The sequence below is a fragment of the Rhipicephalus sanguineus genome, chromosome 9 (assembly GCF_013339695.2).
Source record: "Rhipicephalus sanguineus isolate Rsan-2018 chromosome 9, BIME_Rsan_1.4, whole genome shotgun sequence".
Lineage (NCBI taxonomy): Eukaryota > Metazoa > Arthropoda > Arachnida > Ixodida > Ixodidae > Rhipicephalus > Rhipicephalus sanguineus.
Window position 1 is genome coordinate 120,382,290 of NC_051184.2, and position 25,304 is coordinate 120,407,593.

The following is a 25,304-nucleotide window of genomic DNA, read 5'->3' on the forward strand; positions in this document are numbered from 1 at the left end:
AAATACGGGATCGTTGTTTCCGACGAATGTATTCCATCGGGATGAGTATTGATGACATGACCTCTAAGGAAACTTGCCGACAATTTGAGGCTTCTTAAGCACACTTACAACGCAAAAGCACACGTCGAGCACTGTCTGTTCCCAAAAAAGTACCTGAATAGGCGTGTGAGGAAACCGCGTTTTTTGCTCCGGTACACGCCGTTTTACCTTGCCGCTGGTAAGATGGCGGATTCTTGGCATCCCTTCCGAGGCATAACTTCTATTGAAAACTTATGTGCCACAGATATTGGGCAAACCCCATTACTGACCACTGGTCCACTAAAAATAAAAGGAACACATGGGCGGAAAATATTGGTCACGACTGTGCACGAAACGCATGTGGGAAGCCCAAGAAAACGACGCATTTTCGAAACGGAGGATGCGGTAAAAAGACGCATGCTGTTCGAATGGTCGCTCAAGGTGGTGCACGAAACGCCTAGCGCATGCGTGGTGCCTAACAAGACCGGCATGTCGGGGCCAAAATAGGCATGCTGCTCAGATGGAAAATTTTAAAGGAGCGTACGCTAATTTCAAGTAGGACTGTCTAAAGCGATGTTTCGAATTAAGTTGCAGGGTGTGTTATATGCGTCACCTTTGTGTATGCTCAGCAGCTTCTCTGCTAATCTGCCCTTGTAGAGTGAAATGCCTCTTGTTTACTTAGTTTTTTTTTCCAATAACTCGCGCTTTTGCTGGACCGTCCTCACTTGACACGTGTAATTTCGGCAGCAAAGCCTTTCCCTTATTGTCTAGTTTACCGATTAAAGTAGGACGTCTGGATGGAAACTCTGCGAGTGACATAACCTCATAGCTACTCGAAAAAGCAACTAACGACTCTTAATCATTGTTTTTGTTTTGTTTTTATTTTATTTTTCATTCTAACCTGGAAACATAGCATCAGAATTTTGTGACTTCGTTTTTTTTTCTTATCAGGTACCTGGGGTCGGGAGAGCCCAAGAATCAACTGCCTCGAAAAGACGGTGACATGCGAGGCCTATCTGCCAGTCCGAAAAACTAATAATATTAATTGTTGGGGTTGTTCGTAAAAAAAAAAAACGCGATATGATTATCGTGGACGCTGTAGTGGAAGAATCCGGAAATTTCGACCACTTAGGTTTCCCCTCTGTCTTCTCGGGACCTGAATAATGTATACACAACAACAAGAACATGGGGTTCTTAACGTTCACGGAAATCTAAGCCACATGCCTCTAGCATGGTGCCGAGATGCAAAGGCGGCCGCCGCGGCCAGTTCGAGGAACGTCATGCTGGTACGATAATTGCGTTGTCCTTAACACGTCTCGGTCTTTTGCTTAGGATCATGTAGCTGCACAAATGGCTCAGGTTAGTACGACTTAAGCTTCGCTAAAACAACCTTTTCGATATATTGGTGTATGTATATTTACTTTGAGAAACCAACCTAGTGCTTGTTTGTTCATTTGCTGCAATACCGACAGCATTCCTGTAGTTGAAAAGACATTAGAGAAACTTCTCTACTCAGAATGATAATGATTGCTCGGGAATCGTGCACCGAAATACGATATGATTATGAGCCGCGCCTTAGTTGGGGACTCGGGATTGATTTCTACCAGAGGTGATTCTCCATCGTGCACCTAAGCCTAAGCGCACTGGTGTTTCTTTCTCTTTTTTTTTTGATTTCGCACCCGTGAAAATGCGGCCGCCGCGGCCGGCATTCGAACCCATGCCCTCGAGCTTAGCAGCGCGACACCTTACGCACTAAGCTACTTCAGCGAGTGCCACCACCCAGCAAAAGTTCGTTCAGTGCCATGACAACGTTCACTTAATTTTACAGCGAAAGCTGTTATGAGATCATTTCAACGGCCGTTTTTCGCGCCGTAGTTGTCCGCCGCCGCCGCCGCCGCCGGTGGCCGTAACCACTATCGCTCGAAATAAGAAAAAAAAGGAAATAAAAAAATTTTAAGTTGGAACGAGGTTCGCACCTGGGCCCTCTGCGTGGGAGCCCAGTTTTCTACCTCGGCGCCATACCGGTGCTTGAAACTGCGTTGCAAAAAGACCCTCTACAGGCCTCTTGTCGGGAAGGAACCACATTAACATATGTATTGTAGTGTGGTAGAAGAGTAAAATAACAACCAGGCGTCACGCAAACGCGAATTCTGTAACCGGGCGTCACATAATGCAAATTGCGCAACGAGTGGGTTGTTGAGTGCTTCCAACCCATTACAAATGCCTCTACAATAATTCTTCATCGTCATCACCCACAGCATCAACAAAGTGCACATAATGCCTTACAGGAGTTGTCCGTCACACGGTTCTCCACAGAATGACAAAAAATTGCATATGGGCAGCTTCCCTACTTCACAAAAATCATGATTTATAGCGTAGCGGGTTCCTGGCAAGTGCACTTCTATTGGTTGCCAAGGAAGCCCATAAGACTCCCATGATCCATTTCCTCAGGCTCTCAATAAAGTTAATTCCTTCTCTCTCTCGCTCTCCGTTTCTCCGGTTAACGTATGTTATAAAGCGCGGTGGGACAGTTAAATAACGACCGGGCGTCCCACAATATGAATTACGTAACTAGTGGGTCGTTTAAAGCTTCAAACCCATTACAAAGGGCTCAGCCATAATTCTTCATCGTCATCAACCACGGCAATAACAAAGTGCACACAATGCCTCACAGATGGTACCTCGCTTCTCCGCAGAATAACGAATAATGGCGTTGTAGGTGCTTCCCAATTTCACAAATATTGTGACTTATGGCGTAGTGGGTAAGTTGCTAGTGTACTTGTATTAGTAGCCCAGAGAGTGTTTACAATGGGATCTAGAAATGCCGCTCTTCCAGCTTTCGCTGTGACTGTGCTGCGCTTTCCGCGCAGGCCTGGCGTTTTTTTACAACTTTCAAGCTAACCTTTTCGCTGATTGCATTACTAAGCATGTAAAGTTCATGAAATTCAGCTGCAGCTCTTCACAAAGGTTGTTCGCGCCGCTTTTACCCAGTCATGCAAGGAAGCCGAAGAGTGTTAAATAATTTTGTGGTGTTAAGCGCCGAAAGCACGATATAATTTCGAGGAACGCCGTAATGAATCACTGTGGGTTAAATTTCATCACCTGGGTTTCCTTAGTGATAAGTGCATCTAAGTGTACGCGGCTTTCTGCACTCACCCTCAAACAAAATGCATTTGGTGGGAATCGAGCCCACGTCCTCGAGGTTAGCAGAATACAGCTTAGCCGCTAGACTACAACGGCCAGTGAAGAAAAATGTTCAATGGAGATTCAGCAATTGGCTTCTCATATATTTTATTTATTTTATTTTATTTATTTTCAAATACTGCCAATCCCTCAAAGAGATTATTACAGGGGTGTGAGTTAATTCATACATGAATGTACAGAAGTAATGCGAACAGCAATATATAAGCTTTGCCTCCGAACAAGCATAAGTCGCATCATAGTAATAATGGCAGGTAATTTTGATACGTGGCTGTTTTAACGCAGAAAACTCGCCAATGAGGTCCAACGGAGCGGAAGGAGCATCCTGGCAAAATGCACCGCTTGTGCTCGGTGCTTCGTCAATACTGGAACATGTAGGAGGCATACTTCCGTAGTTTCTTTCTTCAACCATGTCTGCCGCTGCGACTGAGCAGTACTGCCGTCCCTGACACCAACAGCGTGATGGCGAGCCCCAACGCATGCGCGTGCTCTTTGCTAAAGCAGGAAGGGAAATAACTAAGCACACGGAATCCTAGCCGAACCGTGGTTTATCTAGAAGAAAAGGAAACGGTAGGGAGCGCAAGTGTTTCACCGCTATTCTTTTGCTCTAATCGTCAAGACTAGCGCCTTCTCATGCAGTGATTGTTTTTGCGAGCTACGTACATAATCAGCACACGAAGCACGACAATCTTGTCGCCATTGTGTGCGACGACGTTTAAACACCTTGTTTGAGGCGCAATTTTATATACTCGAAAAACGCTGTGCACATTACATTCAATGTTTGCAGATATTAGCTCTAAAACGTTTTGCGATTTGGGCTATAGACTATGTTACGTAAGGAATATGGGCGCCGTCATGGGCTGTTAGACGAATGTTTTCTTATTTTTATATATCTGACGCGAACCGATAAAGTCAGGAAACGCCGAATGCACCAACCCAACAGTTTTCATGTGTATCATCATCATCATCATCATCATCATCAGCCTGTCTACGCCCACTGCAGGGCAAAGGCCTCTCCCATGTTCCGCCAATCAACCCGGTCCTGTGCTTTCTGCTGCCACGTTATACCTACAAACTTCTTAATCTCATCTACCCACCTAATTTTCTGTCTCCCCCTCACGCGTTTACCATCTCTTGGAATCCAGTCAGTTACCCTTAATGACCACCGGTTATCCTGCCGACGTGCTACGTGCCCGGCCCATATCCATTTCTTCTTCTTGATTTCGACTATGATGTCCTTAACCCCCGTTTGTTCCCTGACCCACTCTGCTCTCTCCCTGTCTCTTAAGGTTACACCTATCATTTTCCTTTCCATCGCTCGCTGCGTCGTCCTCAATATAAGTTGAACCCTCTTTGTAAGTCTCCAGGTTTCTGCTCCGTAGGTAAGTACCGGTAAGATGCAGCTGTTATATACCTTTCTCTTGAGGGATAGTGGTAGATTACCATTCATGATTTGAGAATGCCTGCCGAATGAGCCCCATCCCATCCTTGTTCTTCTAGTTATTTCAATCTCACGGTTCGGCTCCGCGGTTACTACCTGTCCTAAGTGGACGTACTCCTTTACAACCTCCAGTGTCTCTCCACCTATCGCAAAGCGCTGTTCTCTGCCAAGATTGTTCCTCATTACTTTAGTTTTATGCATATTAATTTTCAGACCTACTCTTCTACTTTCCGTATCCAGTTCAGTAATCATGAGCTGTAATTCGTCTCCCGCGTTACTCATCAATGCAATGTCATGTGCATACGCCCACCGTAAAACTGTTTGCTTAGTAGTTCAAGATAAAACGCGGTAAAGCTTAACATCCCAGCATGGCGGTACGGAAACCCTTCCGTAAAATAGTCTATAGTTGGAACACATCATTCATGACGGTTCTTAGCACAAACACTCGACGAGGGACCCTTTTCTTTTGCTTTGTCTCAACTTCAGCCAGAAAAAAAAAATAACGTGGCAGCGATTACCCTAGGTACACGTCTATATCCAGCACCCCTCATCTTGGTAGTCCAGAATAATGCAGTTTATTCCTTCTCTCTTGTCAGCGGATAAGCATAGCTGCCGCTCGCCATTTCGATGGTACAACAATACCTGTCGGGGTTTAACATTCCAAACCCATGATATGATTACGAGGGACGCCGTACTGGAGTGCTCCGGAAATTTCGACCATCCAGTGTTCTTTAAGAAGAACCTGAAATGTTTACATTTTGCGAGCGTTAAGCCTGCAGCATCGTCAAATCATTCGTGCCACAAATTAAGCGATGCTTCTTGTATCGAAGTAGCTACGCCTGGTTTGCTTGCTCTAAGTACTTGGTAGCTGCCGCTACCAAGCGTGGAACATTGTAGCAGTTCTTCATCGGTCATGTCTGTCAGTCTACGTGTGCAGTTGGTAGACAGCACGGTATCAAAGACGTGGACAGGCATCAAACTAGCATCGCTGTAGTGGTTCACCCAGTGCCAAAACTAAAGCTCGGTGTCGACCCGTTACACGGCGCATGCGCGTCCTTGCACGCTACATGCATCTTTGCATCGCCGCATGAAGCTCCAACCTAAAAGATTTTGTTGCTGGGCTAGTTGGTACATAACTTTGACAAGAAACCTAGACACCTATGCACAAAAACCAGAGAGAAGAGGCACAAAAAAAGAGCGTCACTCGCAACTGATTTTATTCAGAGAAAACAGCACACAATATATAAGCCGCACCACACATTCGGAAACAGGACTGCCTCACGTAATCCTTAGGCAGCGAGCACGAGGCCATTGGAAAGCCACTTCTTAACCAGCAAAGCAGGAAAAAAATTCCAATTCAGACGTGCGCAAAACTATAGACTGGTCACTTACACACAACTCGCCTTTCTTATTTATTCATAATATAATAAAGAGGTGAGACACGGCCTTGACAAGAGAAACTGTAATATCAGACAGTAGGCCTAGCCAGCGCGAACAGCAACAACGTTCAGCACGAGCACTTTCTGCTTAGCGCTGACGATCCGACTGTCTAGCTCTTCAGGGTGCACTTCTTCTTCATCACATCTTTCCCCCTCGCTGAAGACGGAGCCAGTTGGGTGTACTAAGGTGTCGTAAGAACAACGGGTTCGTGGTAGGGTTTGAGGCGATCCACGTGAACAGTTTCGCGGCCTCGGCGACGCAGGTCCGCAGTGGGCGTGAGGGGTTCGATGAGGTAGTTGACGGGAGAAGTTTGCTGTAGGACGCGGTAGGGTCCATGGTACCTGCTGACAAACTTCGAGGAGATACCTGGCGCAGAGGTGGGAGGCACCCACAGCCAAACAAGAGAGTTGGGCGAAAACTGGTTGGGGCCCGTTCGTCGTCATGTCGAGATTTCTGTAGCCCCTGTTCTTCAGTTGTAAGGGAGCGAGCTAGTTGCCGACATTCTTCTGCATAGCGAGCAGCTTCGGAAAGTGGTGTGCCCTCAGATGAGTCGGGCCGGTAGGGAAGAATGGTGTCGATCGGAGACGATGGTTCTCGGCCATAGAGTAAAAAGAAGGGAGAAAAGCCTGTCGTCGCCTGGGGTGCCGTATTGTAGGCGTATGTTACGTAGGGAAGAATAAGGTCCCAGTTTGTGTGGTTAGAGGCGACATACATAGAAAGCATGTCGCCAAGAGTTCGGTTGAAGCGTTCGGTCAAGCAGTTTGTTTGCGGGTGATATGCGGTAGTACAGCGGTGAATCGCATGGCATTCAGCGAGAAGTTCTTGAATTACATCCGCGAGAAAGACGCGGCCTCGATCGCTCAGGAGTTCACGAGGAGCACCATGACGTAGAACAAAGCGTTGAAGCAGGAAAGACGCAACGTCACGTGCCGTCGCGGCTGGCAGAGCGGCCGTTTCTGCATATCTCGTGAGGTGGTCTATCGCCACAATAACCCAGCGATTTCCGGCAGATGTATATGGCAGATGACCGTAAAGGTCGATTCCAACCCGGTCAAATGGTCGCATTGGGCACGGCAACGGCTGCATTGGTCCAGAAGAGTGGCAATGATCGGGCTTGCGGCGTTGGAATTCTGTGCAAGATCGAATGTACTTTTGCACAAATGTGTACATGCCACGCCAATAAAACCGAAGACGTAGTCTGACGTAGGTTTTAAACAGACCAGCGTGTGCACACTGTGGATCGGCATGGAAAGCAGCACATATGCTAGCGCGGAGTTGCCTAGGTATGACAAGTAGCCATCTGCGGCCGTCAGAGTGGTAGTTGCGGCGATAAAGGATGCCATCACGGACGGCGAAGTGAGAGGCTTGTCGGCGTAGCGCTCGAGATGGCGGGCGGGGGAGTGCACCAGAGAGGTAATCCATCAAAGACGCGATCCACGAATCTTTGCGTTGCTCCAAAGCCATGTTGACGGATCCTAATGGTGAAAATAAGTTGTCTAGAATGGAGACACTCGCAATGTCAGTGGGAACAGGTGAACGCGAAAGAGCATCTGCATCGGCATGCTTCTGGCCTGAGCGGTATAGAACCCGGATGTCGTACTCTTGGAGCCGGAGAGCCCATCGTGCCAAGCGGCCGGAGGGATCTTTGAGGGAAGACAACCAGCAAAGTGCGTGGTGATCGGTAACGACATCGAAGGGTCGACCGTAGAGGTAAGGCCGAAATTTTGTAATGGCCCAGATGATCGCTAGGCATTCTTTCTCAGTTACGGAATAGTTTGCTTCCGCTCTTGTGAGTGTGCGACTCGTGTACGCAACAACATAGTCTTGGTAGCCGGGCTTTCGTTGGGCGAGGACTGCTACAAGACCGACACCGCTAGCATCCGTGTGGATTTCTGTAGGAGCATTTGGATCGAAATGGCGCCGTATGGGTGGTGTTGTGAGGAGCTGACGCAGCGTCGCAAACGCATGATCGCAAGCCGGGGACCACTCAGATAGATTGGAGTCTCCCTGAAGCAGGTCTGTCAAAGGTGCCATGATCGAGGCGAAATTGCGAATGAAGCGGCGGAAGTATGAGCAAAGCCCAATGGAACTACGCAACTCTTTCAAACACGTGGGCCTCGGGAACTCTTTAACAGCACGTAGCTTAACGGGATCAGGGAGCACGCCATCTTTCGACACGACATGTCCGAGAATGGTCAGCTTGCGTGCCCCAAAGTGACATTTCTTTAAGTTTAGTTGGAGGCCAGCTTCAGCGAGGCATCGTAAAACCTGCTCCAAGCGACGAAGGTGCGTGGGGAAGTCTGGCGCAAATACCACTACATCATCCAAATAGCACAAGCATGTGTTCCATTTGAGACCTCGTAGAATAGTGTCCATCATGCGCTCAAATGTCGCGGGCGCATTACAAAGGCCGAATGGCATCACATTAAATTCGTATAAGCCATCCGGTGTGATAAATGCAGTTTTTGGTCTATCATCGGTATCCATAGGCACTTGCCAATAGCCAGAGCGTCAATCGAGGGAGGAAAATAACTCTGCACCTTGTAAGCAGTCTAGAGCGTCGTCGATCCGGGGCAAAGGATAAACATCCTTTCGCGTTATCTTGTTGAGACGACGATAATCTACGCAAAAGCGTATAGTGCCATCCTTCTTTTTAACTAAAACAACTGGTGATGCCCACGGGCTATTTGAGGGTTGAACGACGCCGCGCTTGAGCATGTCACCTACTTGTTCATCAATGACGCGGCGTTCAGTCGACGATACACGGTGTGGTCGCTGCCGTAGTGGTGGGTGAGTACCTGTGTCGATCTGGTGGCATACAGTCGATGTTCGGCCTAGACAAGTGCTCTGGCTGTCGAAAGCTGGGCGAAATTTGTCAAGGAGGCTTACAAGGTCACGGCGTTGCTGTGAGTTGAGACCGTCGTCGATTACACGGTTGAAAATGTCGCCAGCGGATGTGCCATTCAGGGGACTACAGAAGAGGGCGTTGACCTCTGATGAACCATCAGGAACGGCCAACGGAGTGATGGTTTCGCAAGGTTCCATTGTGCCGATACATTCACCGCGAAGCAAAGTAATCGGGAATGGGAATGGATTGCCCACAGGTACGTCGGTCGCACCACCTTGAAGGGTAAGAAGAGCGGTTGGGAGTGTTGAGAGGTGGCGATGAACAAATGTAGCGGAAGGCGTGAAGAGGGCGGTAGCGTCGGAGGCAGCAGAACATGATACATGGGCCAAGACAGTAGCGTGCGGAGGGATCTCGGTGTCGCTAGTGATAATCACCTTCCTGCAGGAAAGAGGACCGTCGGCAGGTAGAGCATCGTCAAGTGATGAGAAGGCGACTTCTGCACGGGCGCAATCAATGACGGCTTGGTGACGAGACAGAAAATCCCAACCTAAAATAATCTCGTGAGAGCAGTGCGGAAGTACGACGAACTCGACTGTGTAGGGCACTCCTTGAATTAGGAGTCTGGCAGTGCACGCCGCGACAGGCTGGACGGGCTGTGCTGTGCCAGTGTGAAGAAACGGACCAAAGAAGGGGGTCGTCACTTTTCGGATTGAGCGGCACAGTTTTTCGGCGATGACAGAGATTGCGGCACCCGTATCGATGAGAGCAAGAACAGATACACCTTCAAGAACGGCATTAATAACATTTGGCGGCGAAAGAAGAGGGCTTGTACTTTGCGACGATGACGCAGTTCTTGCTTCGGGAACTGCGCCATTTAGTTTTCCGTGTCGGGTGCAGATGGACGTCGACGCATCGGATAGAGCGAGCGACGACGGGGAGAAGGAGAACGGCGGTCAGGAGCTGGTCGAAGGCTTGGTCGCGGAAGTTGCAACTCGCGGTCTGAAGCGTAGGGGAACGTGGGGCCGTACTCAGATGCGCTTAGGTCGTCACGTAAATGTGGTGGTCGGCGGCGGCACAGGCGTGCGACGTGTCCGGGTAGGCCACACGAAAAGCAGATTGGCCGGTTGTCAGCTGTGCGCCAGGGGTTGGCCACTCGATGGACTGGAGGTCGGGGCGGCGTAGTGACGTAAGGAGGAGTAGACAACGGAGGCGGCGCGCGCAACGTCGGTGGTCGTGGTCGTGGTCGTGCTGCTGCTTCGGCGTACGTCAATGGAGCGGTGACTGGTGGTGCCAGCTCTGGTGGAAGGACCTCAGACACTTGATCTTGTATGATGTGTTGTAGAGAGGGACTGAGCGACGTACTTCGTTCCGGCAGGCTGGGGATGAGTGAGAGCTGGCGAGCAACTTCTTCGCGCACAAAAGCTTTGATCTGCGAGAGAAGGACGGGATCTGGCGAGGGAGTTAAGCCGGACAACGATTCCTGGTGCGGGACAGGGCGGCGGGTGACGAGGCGTTGACGGCGGAGCTCGTCATAGCTTTGACACAGCTCAGTAACTTGGGCGACAGTACCCGGGCTTTTGGAAATCAGCATCTGGAATGCGTCCTCGTCGATTCCCTTCAAGATATGCTTGATTCTGTCCGCTTCGGCCATGGTGGTATCGACGCGCTTGCATAGGTCGATTACATCCTCAATATAACTGGTGAAGTTCTCGCCAGGTTGTTGAGATCGCGACTGTAGGCGCTGTTCCGCGCGAAGCTTTCGAACAGCAGGACGGCCGAAGACTTCGCTGAACTTAGTCTTGAACGCTGCCCAGGTCGGAACGTCGGTTTGGTGGTTCCGAAGCCACAAGTGAGCAATGCCGGTTAGGTAAATGCTGACGGTGGCCAGTTTCATGGTGTCGTCCCATTTGTTAAGGACACTCACGAGTTCATATGTAGATAGCCAGTCGTCAACGTCGTGGTCATCAGTGCCGCTGAATATTGGAGGGTCCCGCTGACGGACCGCGCCGGAGCATGCGGTGGCCTGGGGAGCAGGAAGCGGCGGGCTTGTTTTGGATTCGGTGGTCATGGCGGCAGGTAGAGTCCGGCTGCGCAACTCCAGGATGTCTAGGAGACCTAGCAACCTCCACCAATTATAATAAAGAGGTGAGACACGGCCTCGACAAGAGAAACTGTAATATCAGACAGTAGGCCTAGCCAGCGCGAACAGCAACAACGTTCAGCACGAGCACTTTCTGCTTAGCGTTGACGATCCGACTGTCTAGCTCTTCAGGGTGCACTTCTTCATCACAATAAGTCTTTCATTATTCCCCGGGCCAGATCATATTGGCTTTTGCAGGAACTGAAACGACCCATGGAGGCCCATAAATGAACACGGGCATCTAGCCTTTTGCCTCCATTGAACTGGGACCACCGCAGCTGTGGTTCGGAAAACTTCGTTAGATCCGGAAAACTTCGTTATTTATTTCCGGAATTTCCGGAAAACTTCGTTTATTTCCGGAAAACTTCGTTAGATCGAGTTCAGTGGCACGAAAGCTTCGTTAACTCGAGTTGATGACAACCTTGTATCCTATGGGTACCTGCCGTTAGTAGAAATTCCTTCGTTTGATCGAGAAATTCATGATGATCGGCTTCGTTACAGCGTGTTTTAACTGTATCTGCTACACCACCAGGTGCAGTTGGCAAAAATAGCAAAGTATAATGCACGTTTTTCAGTTTCAGTTTATTTTCATTCGTATCAATTAGTTACCAGAACTCACATACAGACAAGCCTCCCAAAGTGAGTGACTGCACCAGGGCGTTTGATAAATTGTTCTGCAAAAATACAGTAGAAGACAAAGCAAAAAATAAATTCACATCCGGAAACATTCATTAAACAGAGTGTGGACGCACATCAAAGGCAAAGGAATAAGGTAAATACACAATCATGGCTAAATTACACAGCTACAAATTAGCGCAGATACATTATATAAAGGTGACCAGACAGTAAATTCTTTAGGTGGTAATTAAATGAGTACAAGGTAAATAACAATTTAACGTCCCCGTCCGTCATTTCCCGCATCCGCTATTGCAGTCATTAGGATTTTGTCGCTTCTAGTAAAATATGAGTAAACGCAAACAGACATCGCAATAGGTTTCCTTGTCATAGATGAACATTCCGTGAGACTAAAGGTTTGCCGTAATTATGCCTTAAGACTGTAAATTGTATTACTCTTCGCTTGCGCCGATACATTTCTCACGCAACGAAAAAAAATAAATGTAAAGTTCTAGCGATAAAACAGTGTCAGAAGAGACGAGTGACATGGCTGTAAAAAACACTCCCTTAAACCTTACAGAATGCCTTTCCCAAGATCAAACGAAGATAAAATACATTTGCAGTCTGCCATTTGAATGCATGTTCAAACCTACGATTTCGATCACAACTCTCACCAGTAAATTTCCCGATATCGAGAAAAAAAGCGAGAGCGCGTGCGTGTTTGGACGCCCAGTGTTTTAGCATGAATTAGAAGGTCATGGATGTCACATGTATCTCGTTGGTAATTATGACTGACAATCGAATTTACCCAAACTTCCCAACAGCAATTGGTAATTACAGCTAGCAGAGGTTTCTGTGCGGATGTTTCAACTCTGTGGTTTCTCAAAACGCACAAGTGCAGTCAATTAGGGTTTGCCTAGAGACATTTTTGGTATGGCCCCGTCAATGAACATAGCCAGGTGTCCGAACAGCAAACACTGGGATGCATCTCCAGAATTCTTTTTGCATTAGAACCACACTAAATACTTGGGGTGATGGCGTTTATTGCCGTGATTTCCATAAGCCAGACAATATTGGTTTACAACGTGCACCTGTTACCACCGTTTTTCACGAGACGAGAAGCCGGCTTGTCACACGGGTGGTTTTAATCGATTTTGTTTTGTTTTTAAGAAAGAAAGACCGTATTGTTTGTTCTGCACCGCTTCTTTCTCACGTCTTGAAGGAAACGTTGAGCTATAAAACTGATTTATACACGCATGATTCACTGCCGCTAGAGCCCGCGTATGCATGACACATTAGGTAAGAGGTAATTTAAGGAAACACTTAAAAACATGGCTGCACAAACCGCGCATAAAAGGCCACCGCACATGTTCATGTACAGCACCATTCGTTTAGAAAATGAAGACTTCCAATGTGCGACTGCAGTGGCTGTTCATCACGTCGATAAGGGAGACACTTAAAAACACTTTTTGTATGTGTACGCGATTGGTTTCACACTCAATCCGCTAATTAAAAGTACACGCCTCCATGAAAGGGAAGTTACTCATTGGTACATCAGTGCTCCAAGTGACTGCGATTCTTTTTTTTGTGGGGGGGGGGGGGGGGCGGCGGCGGGGGGGACGCTTGCGGAATTTCCAGTCTCAGAGTACGCGTTGATATTTTTTTTTCTTTTTAAGAGAGTGCCATGTGGGAATGAATGGCCACATATTCCGCATTTACACGACCTCTCGCCTGTATGCGTGCGTTCATGTCTGCGAATGTTTCCCGAGTTGCCAAAGGTTTGAGTGCATGTCGCGCATTGGTAGGAATTCTCGCCTCAATGAGTACGGCGATGCCTCGCAAGATTGGACTGCTGCATAAATAATTCAGCAGATATGTCGCAACGATAGGGGTTGTCGCCCGTGTGAATACGGCGAAGTTGCTCGAGATGATTGTCCTGTGTAAATGATTTCTCGCACATGTCGCATGCGTAGGGTTTCTCGCCTGAATGAGTGCGGCGATGTGTCATGAGGGTGGACTGCTGCGTAAATAATTTGGCACATATGTCACAAAGAAAGGGCTTTTCGCCCGTATGAATGCGACGATGTCGCAGAAGATGACTGTCCCGTGTAAATGATTTAGCGCAAAACTCGCATTTCTGGCGTCGTTCTTCTGGTGGTTTGTTGACGTGGTTGGCGGCGCCACGGACACCATCCTTGCGCTGTTCCGTTTGCGTGGAAACATTAGCCCCGCTGCGTGTAAGCGGAGAATGAATGGTATGTAATAGATTCATTGATCGTTTTTTTTTTCTAAGGACAGCGTCCCGTTGCTCTTGAGAAAGAGCTTGCCGAAAAGAATACAGTTTTATGGGAGTACTCATTGACTGCTATGGGGAAGTGGGAGTGCAATGATTGTGATGTAAATCACTTTACAGTTTACCAATTAATTTAGGCATCCCGAGAAGCCTGAACAGAAGTGTTAAAATTTGACGTTGCTGAAAATGAGGAGACGCATTTCCAAGTATTTTCCTTGGTATTTAGCGGTGCTTCGGAAGTTGAGCATTTGGCACTTTGGAGACAAGTTTTTTCGCCTCTGCATGCCTGCCAATCTCTCTTATTCAATAAATAGCCTTCTATCTCTCTATCGCTCTCTTTTTACCTGGCATGTGAACTGACACTTGCACTGTGGAACTCTCGAATCCTTTTGCGTCGCCAATAATGTTACATTGGGAATATTTCAAACATGGTCGGTTTTGCTATTTTTGACCAGCACAATTGAATTAGCTCCAATCGGAACCAGTACAATGAAAGCAGGTTGATTCGATGAAGTCCACTTTTCGAAACGTTGGCTCCAGCGACACCTCCTAATCAAGCATTTATCATTATTTTATTCACTAGCATTATAGGTTGCCGTTGCAATAATCCGGACATCAATCACAAGGAAAGTCTGTGGGCATACAGTAGACGCCGTCCATGGCGCCCTGAGTCGCCCCGGTGCAGATCACTACTCGACATTTGGGCTCACCTCGCGTTGTATCCCCGCGTAGTTTGGTCATTGCCTGCACGGCTTCCACTGGGGAGTGAATAACGGGTGCCGATATTGCACACCGGAAGTGGAAGACCGCTACTTCCGGTCATGGTCGAGTACGAAGGCACTGAAAGAAAATTGTTCTCAGAGTGTTGGGAAATATATGAGCGGCACTAACGATGAGCTTCATTCAATAGCTCCCCATAGAGTTTCAGTTGAAGGTTTTTGGAAGTGATGAGATGTTACATACATTGAACGTATATTTGCTTAGAGCAAATAGGTCCGTGTATATCGTCCAGGCCATGGGTGACAGCTGCACTTATTCGCGATTTCTTTGGTACCATCGATAGGATCTGAATTGCATGAATGTGTGTGCGTCTTTCTCAGCAATAACGTGTAACATCTGAACGAATACCCAGAGTTTTTCGACTGGGATAATTTCACCCAAACGCTTGAGACTGTTGCTAAGCTGTTTAGAGAGCAATGAGGAAGAATGAACGTGGCTTTATAGACTCTGAAAGATAACATGACTCAATACCTAGGCATTGAAAGGTCGTTCACTCACACTCGCTTGTGCTGGACGTATTTGGCCCTGTCCATTAAAAGATTTTTCTGAATATCAGCTTACGCTATTCTAAGTTTGAAAAAAGAAATTGGTTTTGCTTTAGTTTTCGTGGGATAGGCTGGTGCGCATACTCTGTTTCGCATACAGGACGCAACGGAGTATCGTTATACTTAGGTATGTGTGTATCACGAGGAAAGATATCCTTATCCTACAGTTGTGTCCGCCGCTAACTAAGCTGTAAAGTTGATCAAAGCCTCCGCACACAAACCGTGAAAGGAAGCTGCACCGTCGTCCAGTAGTGGTAGGGCATTGCAGGTGCCGGCTATATTCCTGCAGGCAAACAAAAGCATGGGTGTCCTGCTATGTACATCCAACAATGGTAAAATTATAAACAAAACATTTACGGTGATATTTCACGCATGTTTTTTTTCTTTATAAGTTAGAGGCTTTCTTGTTTGCTCGCTGCAACTTGCACCGTCACGTGCGCCAAATGGCTGACGCGAGCCAAGAAACCACCTCCAATTTATCGGCCTACCGCTGCAACGGAGTCGACGAGTCACAGCCGCAGCTGATTTCGTTCGCTCAAACCACGACTGAGAGCGGCACGTTCGCTGCCGCCCGAATGCGCTAGTCACGTGGTTCCTTTTGTATTTCGCGGGCTTTCTTTGCAGCTCTGAAAACAATGTTATACGTAAGAGTTTCTTCATCGCAAAGAATGCAATGGGGGTTTCTGAATACGCTCTCGAACTTTGAAAGTCGCATTTCTTGCCTCAAGTCAATATTTAGTAATTTAGTTAAATAATCCTAGTTAACCAATAATTATTCAAAAACAAAAAATCTCTGTAGTGCGCAAGGAGACTGTGAGCAATTCGCAACTGATTTCACTCACCTGCCTCTAATAGTGTATTTTTTAACCCTTGGCTAAAGATAGCTGGGAAACCCGGTATATATGCAAATATATATCGTCAAAACCATGCAAATACTCCTAAATAATGAAACTTTCAAACATTCATCGTTTCCACTTCCCTAGTAGAGAATAGGATGCACTGCACCCATCTATATCAAACAACAAATCGTTCTCGGCATTCGCTAATATAATTGAAGACACGAAGAACTAGAATAGTCCCAATCAAATGGCATACCACGTGCTCCCAACCCCCATTACACAAATGGTTGCCTTAACATGGCACAACAAACAACAAATACAGGTTAATTTCTTGTTTTCTTTGTTTCAAATACCGCGCACGGGATGTGATATCGATGCTTCATGGTAGAAATGGCGTTCACTCTTACACAGTTACACTTGAGTAATGTAACAAATATGTGCAAGTTCATTTGATGCATTTATTTAAGCACGGTTTTTATAATATATTACTATACCCTTTCTTCTCCTGCATTCGTTTGAATATTTGGTTGTTCTGTAAACCTCTCGCTATTCTACCGACTTTGTATTGCCCTCCAGCTATGCTCTCAGCTTGGAGCAGCAGTATTGAAATAAATATATAAATGAATAAATAAATAAATATGGATGCATGGATGGAGTGTCCCATGTCCGGGCCTCTGGTATTTCGCCTCCACAAACAGCATCATCTTGCTTTGAGAATGAAAAAAAAGAATCACAATCGGATCCTTAACAACCGTTTCATACTTATAAACAATGCAATATACTTGCTTACCTGGACCTCCTTTACGCACTTAAATTTAGGTGCGCGCGTGTGTTTCAATTTACGGTCAACATCGAGACACAGGCGAAAGTGGTTGCGCGAACATGTGTGGCACCTAAATATGTGCTCCACTTTAAGCGTTAGAAGCCTCAACCTGCTAGGAACAAGTGTTCAGCTCTACCATCAAAATGTGGAATCACATTGCGCTGTTTGTCAAGGTGATCGGTTCTTCCCACCATAGGTTCGAGAGAGGCGGCTAAGTCACTGCCGCCGGATGCCGGTGGCTTGAAACCGGTGACTCCATATTGGGACATGCGTGTGAGCCCTGAAAATAAAGATTACGCGCAGCTTCAACATACATGACGTCGCGATGGCTGCATAAACAACTAAGCTTGTGGCATCAGTTTTCCTTTCCTGCGTTTTCGCACAGTGCACGGCGGTTCCTTCCTGCTTTCTCAAGAGCACCACCTGTGCTTGACTAAGCGCTGCCATTGGTCGACTCCTTTCACTGGCACAGCGAATCGCGCTCCAGCTCTCTGTGCTCATCCCACCAACTGCTCCGTTCCCGCCATAGCTTCGTCTTCGCTCTGCTGCTCTGTACTCAGCTTCGACCTCTCCACGTCACTACTCTTTCTCTACCAGGCTGAACTTGCTACGCTGGCGTACCCTCTCGCCCACTTAGCTTTACCCATGCTCTGCCTCTCGTCAGGCTTGACTCTCGCAGCTGGGCTAGAATGTGCAGACGATGGATCTCCAAGAATTTAGCTCGGATTTAAACAGCTCCATGTAGAAAAAGTGTTGATTTGAGTGGCGCAGCTCGCCACCACTGCTTATGGCGATGCTATGTAAAGGTTTTGGGCCTGTGAGCCAGGCAGCACCGAGGAGTATGAGGCCGGTGTCTTACAAGTAATTAATGTACCGATAAGTTCGATAGGCATATATAACGAGACTTCCACTGATATAATTCAATATCCCGATTAAGAAACTACATAGAATGTAGTTGCCGTTAAAGTTTGCTACGATAAGGTTATCTTTTGTAGAGAACGTGTCACCTTTATCACATGTCGGCAAAAAAAAGTTGGTGAGTCAGACCGACTCAAGGAACATATTTTGCGCTTAGTGCTTGCTAGGATTCAGACTCACCAAAATTTTCCTCAACCGGACTCACTCGGACTCAAGCTCACCAAACTGTCACACAGCCGGACTCACTCAGGCTGCAGCAAGTCTGAAAGTTGGCCTAGTTGGTGTTACAGAATGGACAGAAACAGCCGCAGGCGGACGGGACGAAGAAGAAGATACACAGCGCTTGTTCTGTGTATCCTTTTCTTCACCCCGTCCGCCTGCGCGCTGTTCTTGCCCATTATCACTCAGACTCACTACCCACTTGAGTCTGGGTGAGTCTGACTGAGTCTATTTTTGAGTGAATTTGCCGACGTATGACCTTTTTAAAATTTCTGCCCTGGTCCTAAGCCAAAATTTCAGCGACGACCTTGACTCAATATGTCCTATATAAATGCATTTATGATAGCTTCCTCGGTCCTAAGGAAGAGGGAATTTACTCTCCAGTTTCAGTGTCCGCACATACAGTATGAATCTGTACAGAAGGAAAAATCTTTACCGTAGGCGGCATTACTTTGTGGATTCAGTGTTCCAGCAGGCGCCCTGCAGGTAAAAAAGAAACACACTGGTATATAGCTGCACGCTGGAAACGACGACCATGCGTATGATGACCAAAACGGCTTTGTGAATGCGGACAACAACAATTTATGTAGAAGCAATCTTCTGCTGCAGTTCTGTTGTCTTTCGTCGAATGTTTAGTGACGTCAGCGTTGTATTACAAGACAAAATGAAAGACTAATAACATTGCAGCAGTAAAAATAAAAGCAGATGCACATGTCGTTCTGGAGGTCGCGAATAATAAAATAATTGTCGGTGTTGAACGTTCCGAAATCCTGACATGATTTTCAGGGTCGCCATAGTGGAGGGCTCTGTAAATTTCGACTAGCTGGGCTTCTGTATGATGCATTCAGACGATGGACTGAATCCGGATTTAGAGGCGCGGACGGCGCGTCACGTGACCTCACATCAGCGGTTCCCCTCGTCCGCGCGGCTCGCGGATGGATGACCCCAACCTGTTGTTTACAGCGGGATTCTGGTGGCGGAACGCGGCAGCTTAGCGGACAAGCAGGCTGGCACCTGTACACTTTTCTTCTCCTCGAACCATGCGGCTGTCTTTGTAGTTCATTTCAGCTTTGCTGGCGTTTCGTTCAGTTTATTTCTGGGGCCGTATACTAAGACGATCACCTTTGAGATATCTATCACTTTTAAAGCGCGCTGATTGGCACGTTGGAGGGTAGCTGGTAAGTTGTCACTTCAATCATTGCACACGCAGAATTTTGCGGCCGGCAAATTGTCGTTGTCGCCGAACGCAATTCTCTCAGAACACGGACCGTGTTTGAACACTGATTTTAAGGTCAAGATGGGAACCAAGAGAAGGAAACATAACGTGCCCAGAAGCACACACTTCCAATGACCCAGAAAACCACACTGCCAAGTATGAACCGCAGGAACCATTCGCTTAGTTAATAACGCAATTTAATTCACATGCGCGAAGATAGACAACATGACATCAGTGAATCAGCACTAAGGTGGGCGTCACAATTCGGCCGTTATGTAAAACAGGAACAGTAATTGTAGTGTTCGGGCCTAATCCAATGAGAAAATAACCAGAAGTCTCTGTCGTTGCAATACCACTAAGACATTTCCCGAAAAGCATATCGCTGCGCCGATACGGCCTGCATTGCACGAGCATGGAGAGAGCGGCTATCACGGCAGCGCGACTCTCGGTTCCCCGTAGCGCATAAAAACGTCTAGCACAGTGGTTCTCATATGGAGCTCCGCTGAGCCGTCTTAGGGGTTCCGCGATGCCATCGCATGCAAACGATTATCTTTGGAGCAGCGTTTTGACCTATTCCTAGTTCAAGGTCCTGCTCCAGGAACTGCATCAACATTCTGAAGAAGATCGCCTGGGCTGCCCCAACGCCTCCATTGAAAACTAAGCCTGTTATATCAGCCACCCGCGCCAGTTCGTCACATCAAGGGGCCCGACACCAGTTCGACCAGTCCACAAGGGATCCCTGACACATCGACGGCTGAGAACCACTGGTCTAGCATAACTGAACCGCAGGCATTCATACCGACTCGCCTCTTAGTTGCTCCATTCAACTTAACTACTTGCCTAGAGTACTTTTTCACTGTGGCTGACGGCTGCACGATGCCTTCGCGGCTTGAACTGGGCACTGCGTCCCAGCCACTTTTGATGGAGGTCGGACGCTGAACACCAGTGCTGCTGTTGTTCGGATCTGTGCAGTAACACACCAGCGTTGATTCGCAATTGAGTGGCATTACATCGAAACACTCTCGAACATTGCAGCCTAAGAATTCATGCAAACAAGGCAGTCTTTTCTGAGTCATTGCTCTAAGAGAACGTTTATAAACAGTGCACTGAATGCTAGAATGCACAAGTTATGTCGACTAAGAAGACGATGCATATTTATAGGAGTTCCTGCAGTATTCTATACTTCGTCGTTCGTTTCTAGATAGGAGTTCAACTGCTGCTGCATCGTCTGCTTTCTTGGGCTTTACGAAATGTCTTGGTTGGTTAGTCGGGGAAAGCGATCAGTGAAACGCAGTAAGGAACAAGCGCGTTATCGAGAAGAATGCGTACACCAATAGCAAATAAGAAGTCTGATGTTATTTCAGAAATGTACACTGCAGGACCCACATTGTTTGGATGCGCGCGGTGTGGTGTGGCCGCGTGCTTCGGCAACCTATCGACCCGGTTATTGCGGATCAAGAATCACCATAGGCGTGCGCAGGTACCTCTATTTCGGGGTGACAAGTTTCACCGGGTTCTCGGTGAAAACTTCATCAATTGGTGTTCATTCATTACTTTAAAATATTTACGCAGCTTGCATTATTCGCGCACGGCTGGGCAATATCAGATGCTGGCTTGGCGAGGCTTTTACCCTCTCAACTGTCTCTCTCCCTCCCTTTGCTTTACTATACATGGGTATGCTTGCTCTGCCTTGTAGCGCGTATGTTCCACAAAAATGTGTCAAATCTCGCTGCTCAACACACTGGCCCACACAAAATTAAGAGAACACACGGGCGGGTAACGCCGAATTGTGGCCGTTCGTTTCAGCTTCTCTTGTTAACAATCTGCGCGGATTGCTTGGGCGGTGATTGCGCGCGTGCCGGTTCATGATGATAATTTTCTATCAACGACACACGGCGAACCTCCACCATAACAACGCTGCTGTAAAAAAATATGTGTACTCTGCTATCACTAATGATCACTACCTCTGCTACCACTACCTCAGCGCTAGTGAACATGTGACAAGGGGTATGACCTGTGACGGCGCATAGGTAATCGCATAGCGAGGTAAACCAAGAGTGAGCGCGGTTACTGCATCGCACTGGGGAAGGAGAAAGCGAATGAAGGTTTTGAGAGAATGAGAAGCCCACTGTTTGCAGAGACTTCATTTGGGGCAGTTACTGTTGGCTACACTGCTTTTGGTTAGGAGTCGCTGCGTTAAGATGTTAAACAGAAGGACACGTACCGTAGAGGGAGAACGGGTGGTCGGCTTGATGATGCTCCATATGCCGATGGTAATTCGAAGGGGCCGCGGATGTCCTACATGCACAAGACGTACAGATCTCGTGACATGTACAGCCAGCGACGGCACAAGTAAGGGAAAGCTTTACGCCCAAATGTTATTTTATCAGTAGCGCGGCGCCGCCTACCTCCATAAGGTAGCTTGCGAAACGCTAAACGATATAAGTGGCGCCACCATATTTTTGAGAACCCATCCTGCTACAACCATTCGCGCATAACACACACACCATGCGTCACTTCGCCAAAGATAAACTTGAGTGGCATCACTTGAAGGCGACAATCACTCGAGGGTAACATTCTGACGAGGCACTGAGGGGGGAATTGTGTTGATCTCAAAGCGTACATTTCAGAACACGATGCATAAAAATAATCATTTTTGCTTGTATTTCCGTGTTGACTTCATGCATGGCACACGCGCTACTTAAAATTCACGAAGCGGAAACCAGCCAGCCCCTGCAAGTTTTCAAAAAACACCAGCAAGTAAGGTTCTCGTTGTGGGGAAAAAAAGAGAACATGTATAATATTATAAGACCCCATGAATCGCGTATCTTATGAGTCACTTCTGTGAAGGCCGATAACAAGCGAAGCTGTTCAACACACGATACATATGTCACACATAGTTTCGGTGAATCCAACAAACACCTAATGGCGGTCATCGCGACGAAAGGTAGCGGCACAAATTTATTAGTAATCATGATGACGTAAAAGAGCGCTAGAACGAATACGGCCGTCCTTTTGTATTCGTTCTATCGCTGTCTTTTACATCATTACGAACCCAAACCAAGTTGCTCACCTATCTGTTATTATCCGTGGTCATTACTTGTCTTGAGCGGTGAAATGTTCGTCGGGAGTACGCACTTGAAGCGGCCTCTCCATTACGGAAGAAGTGAAATTCAATACGCAGAGCGGCAGCTTGTCTTTGCGTTGAATAACCGCGCAAACAAACGAGACAAAGACTACAGGAAGAGGGACGAACAAGGCGCCTTTCCGACGCTAGCTCCGGTCGGGAGGAGGAGGAGGACTGCCTCGTAAATCACCCTTTCCCTCTTAGCTCTAGCTCTAGTTATAGTATGCGTTTAGTATGCACTTAGCTCTAGCTCTAGTATGCGTTCGCTTTTGTTGATGGCTCTTTCACCCTCAATTTTCAGGGAAGAGTCCTTCAGCGCGGACGCCATGAAATATCAGACCACAGTCATAAACGGTTTCGCTGTAAACGTAAGGGCTCAAAGGTTGAAACTGAGTTGGTAATGTACAGCATCAACGGAAAAAGATTGGCACAAGTGACCGGCTGCCTGAGAGGCAAAATTGCGACACGCGGCGCGGAGTTTTACCCGAGCGCGCCTATACCGAGAGTGCCAGGCACATTCCATTTTCCAAAGCAGGGGTGGCCGGCGGAAAGCACTCCAACAAGCCGCTTTTTCTGGGCAACTGTGATAAGGATACGGTTGCTCGCAACTTCAGCGAACAAAGAAAAACAAAAACAAAAAAGGATATGCGTCCATAGCCACATCTAGCTTGATAAGAAATCAACAAGCATTTCTTTAAAGGCCCAACCGCATGCACGCGATTTTCGAGCGACGGCGATGAGCGGCAGCGACAAACGGGCTCCGTGGCGGTGTCGCGTCGCGACGGGAGCACCCACATGTTCGCGACCAAGTGTCACGGTTTCTCGATTGAAAACTATTGCGTGCACGCAGGTGAATTGCGAAAAAAAATTACAAAGTAGATGAATGACAACCTGCCAAAATTATTTATGTCTTGCGTGAGATAAGGAAGACATAAAAGCGTTTCATGACTTTTTTTTTCGCAATCTTACGTTTAACCGCGACAGTAGTATCTGCGGTGATCACGAGGGGGCGCCCGGAAGCGTACGCTGCCTACGCTACTAGGTCGCACTTTGCAAACTGCTTTATGATAGGGTTAGTCCACGAGGCGCAATTCTACAACGTTTCCTGTTGCTGTCATAGAACGTTTAACAAAAACCGCAGAGCCCCCACATCGCTGCCTCACAGGAAGGGCTACCTCACGCGACGACGATGCTGACATTGCAGCAAGCTACCAGCAGTGCAGCAAGCTACCATGAAACATCAAAACGAACCGTCGATCAAAATTAACGACAAAATACGGCCGCTGCTTCGCTCTTCGCGTGTGATGGGGCTATAAAGAAGGTAGGCTATGACTTGCATTCCTTGAAGTACGCGCCGTTCAGAAGCATCAAGAGCAAATAGCAACCGAAGCGAGGATCGGTGATGCTGCCATGTTGCCGGATATAGTCGCGCTCACTTCCGGACGACAAGCGAATTTTTTGTTTAGTTTTCCAGAAAGCTGCGACGCGACAAGCGACGGCGATGGATGGCCCTCCGCTACAGCAAATCATGTCGCTCGTCGCCGTCGCTCGAAAATCGCGTGCATGCGGTTGGGCCTTAAGGTATGGGCTTTCGCCTGGGCCAACAGCAAGATGGGCTGCTTTCCGTCGGTCCGCCGGCCACCCCTGTTTTGGAAAGTGGAATGTGCTTGACAATCTCGCTATCGCCGTGCTCGTGAACAACGGCGCCGCGTGTCGCAATTTGCGGCTCCGGCCCCCGTTCACTTGTGCTAATCTTTTTTCCGTAGACACTGTACGTTACGACGCACTTCCGAAACACACATCGTTAAGCGCTGCAGCGAACTACTGTGGAAACAAGAGGTTTCGTGACAATAGAATTTTTCCGTGCTTTTCAGGAAATTCTCAGGAGCCGACGGTGCTCCAAAGACACTACCGATGTGTAATATTTGCGCATACACGCAGCATCCGCACATTAATTGATGGTTCACAATGGCTTATCGTCACCTTCTCACTATCTGTGCATATGAAAATGAGTAAACACGGGGCGTGCTTGAGCCGCCGTTTCGACAAGTCCGCTTGTCGAAACGTCGGCTCTAGAGCACACCCCTTGTGTACGAAATTTTCATCGCCAGCTTCCATCTTCCCCTGACTCCCGTCTTTGTGCATAGATGAGTCCCGCCTTTGTGCGTAAGGAGTCACCTCACGTTGCTTCCGTAGCTTCCTGGTACTTGCACCAATATCTCCTGTCTTGCACTCGGAAGTGTGTGAGAGGCACCGGTGCTGTCCATCGGAATCAAGAAATAGATTCTTCCGTATAGTAACTGATGTACTACGTGCCCTGAAAGCAGAGAAGTTCTTCACGCACACAGTGACAGTACTTTTCCGAGCCAAAACTTTCTTTGCTAATAAACAGTGCAGAGCAGGAACTTCGACAAAAACACGTATACGGGGTTGTTGGTTAGAATTCGTGAATATTGCCGACACCTTCAATGTGGAAGTTTGATAATTGCATTGCTTCATACAAAAAGAAAGCCAACGCCAGTAACGCTGTGCGAAGAACTTGCTTTGTTTATTCGCTTTTATTAATGACTTATCGATACAGGAATGGTGTAAAGACTGCTTAATGTCACTAAGTATTAACAAAACATCCGTAATGACTTTTCATCGACGTAAAGACTACATCGCTAACACTTACACTCTACACAATTACCCCGTAGCCGCTGCTAACACTACCACATACTTAGGTGTTCATATCTCTTCTCATTTAACATGGTCACTACACATTATTAGCATTACTAACTCTGCTAATCGAGTTCTCGGATACCTTCGTCGCAACCTTGCCTCACCACCTTCTTCTACTAA

At 47.5% G+C, this 25,304-nt stretch overlaps 1 protein-coding gene across 1 annotated transcript in view; it reads right to left on the minus strand.

Annotated features, from left to right (window-relative positions):
• The window catches only part of LOC119406085 (zinc finger protein 629-like), a 59,123-nt gene extending 34,357 nt beyond the window's left edge, over positions 1-24,766 (minus strand). The window contains exons 1-6 of the mRNA XM_049419517.1: positions 24,642-24,766; positions 21,561-21,634; positions 20,186-20,300; positions 18,557-18,600; positions 17,175-17,263; positions 10,214-10,377 (exon numbers count right to left, since the gene is read on the minus strand). Of these exons, the coding sequence (XP_049275474.1) occupies positions 10,214-10,377; positions 17,175-17,263; positions 18,557-18,600; positions 20,186-20,300; positions 21,561-21,634; positions 24,642-24,730 (575 nt within the window). The 5' untranslated portion in view covers positions 24,731-24,766. The remainder of the gene's footprint in view (positions 1-10,213; positions 10,378-17,174; positions 17,264-18,556; positions 18,601-20,185; positions 20,301-21,560; positions 21,635-24,641) is intronic.
• Positions 24,767-25,304: the final 538 nt, after the last annotated feature.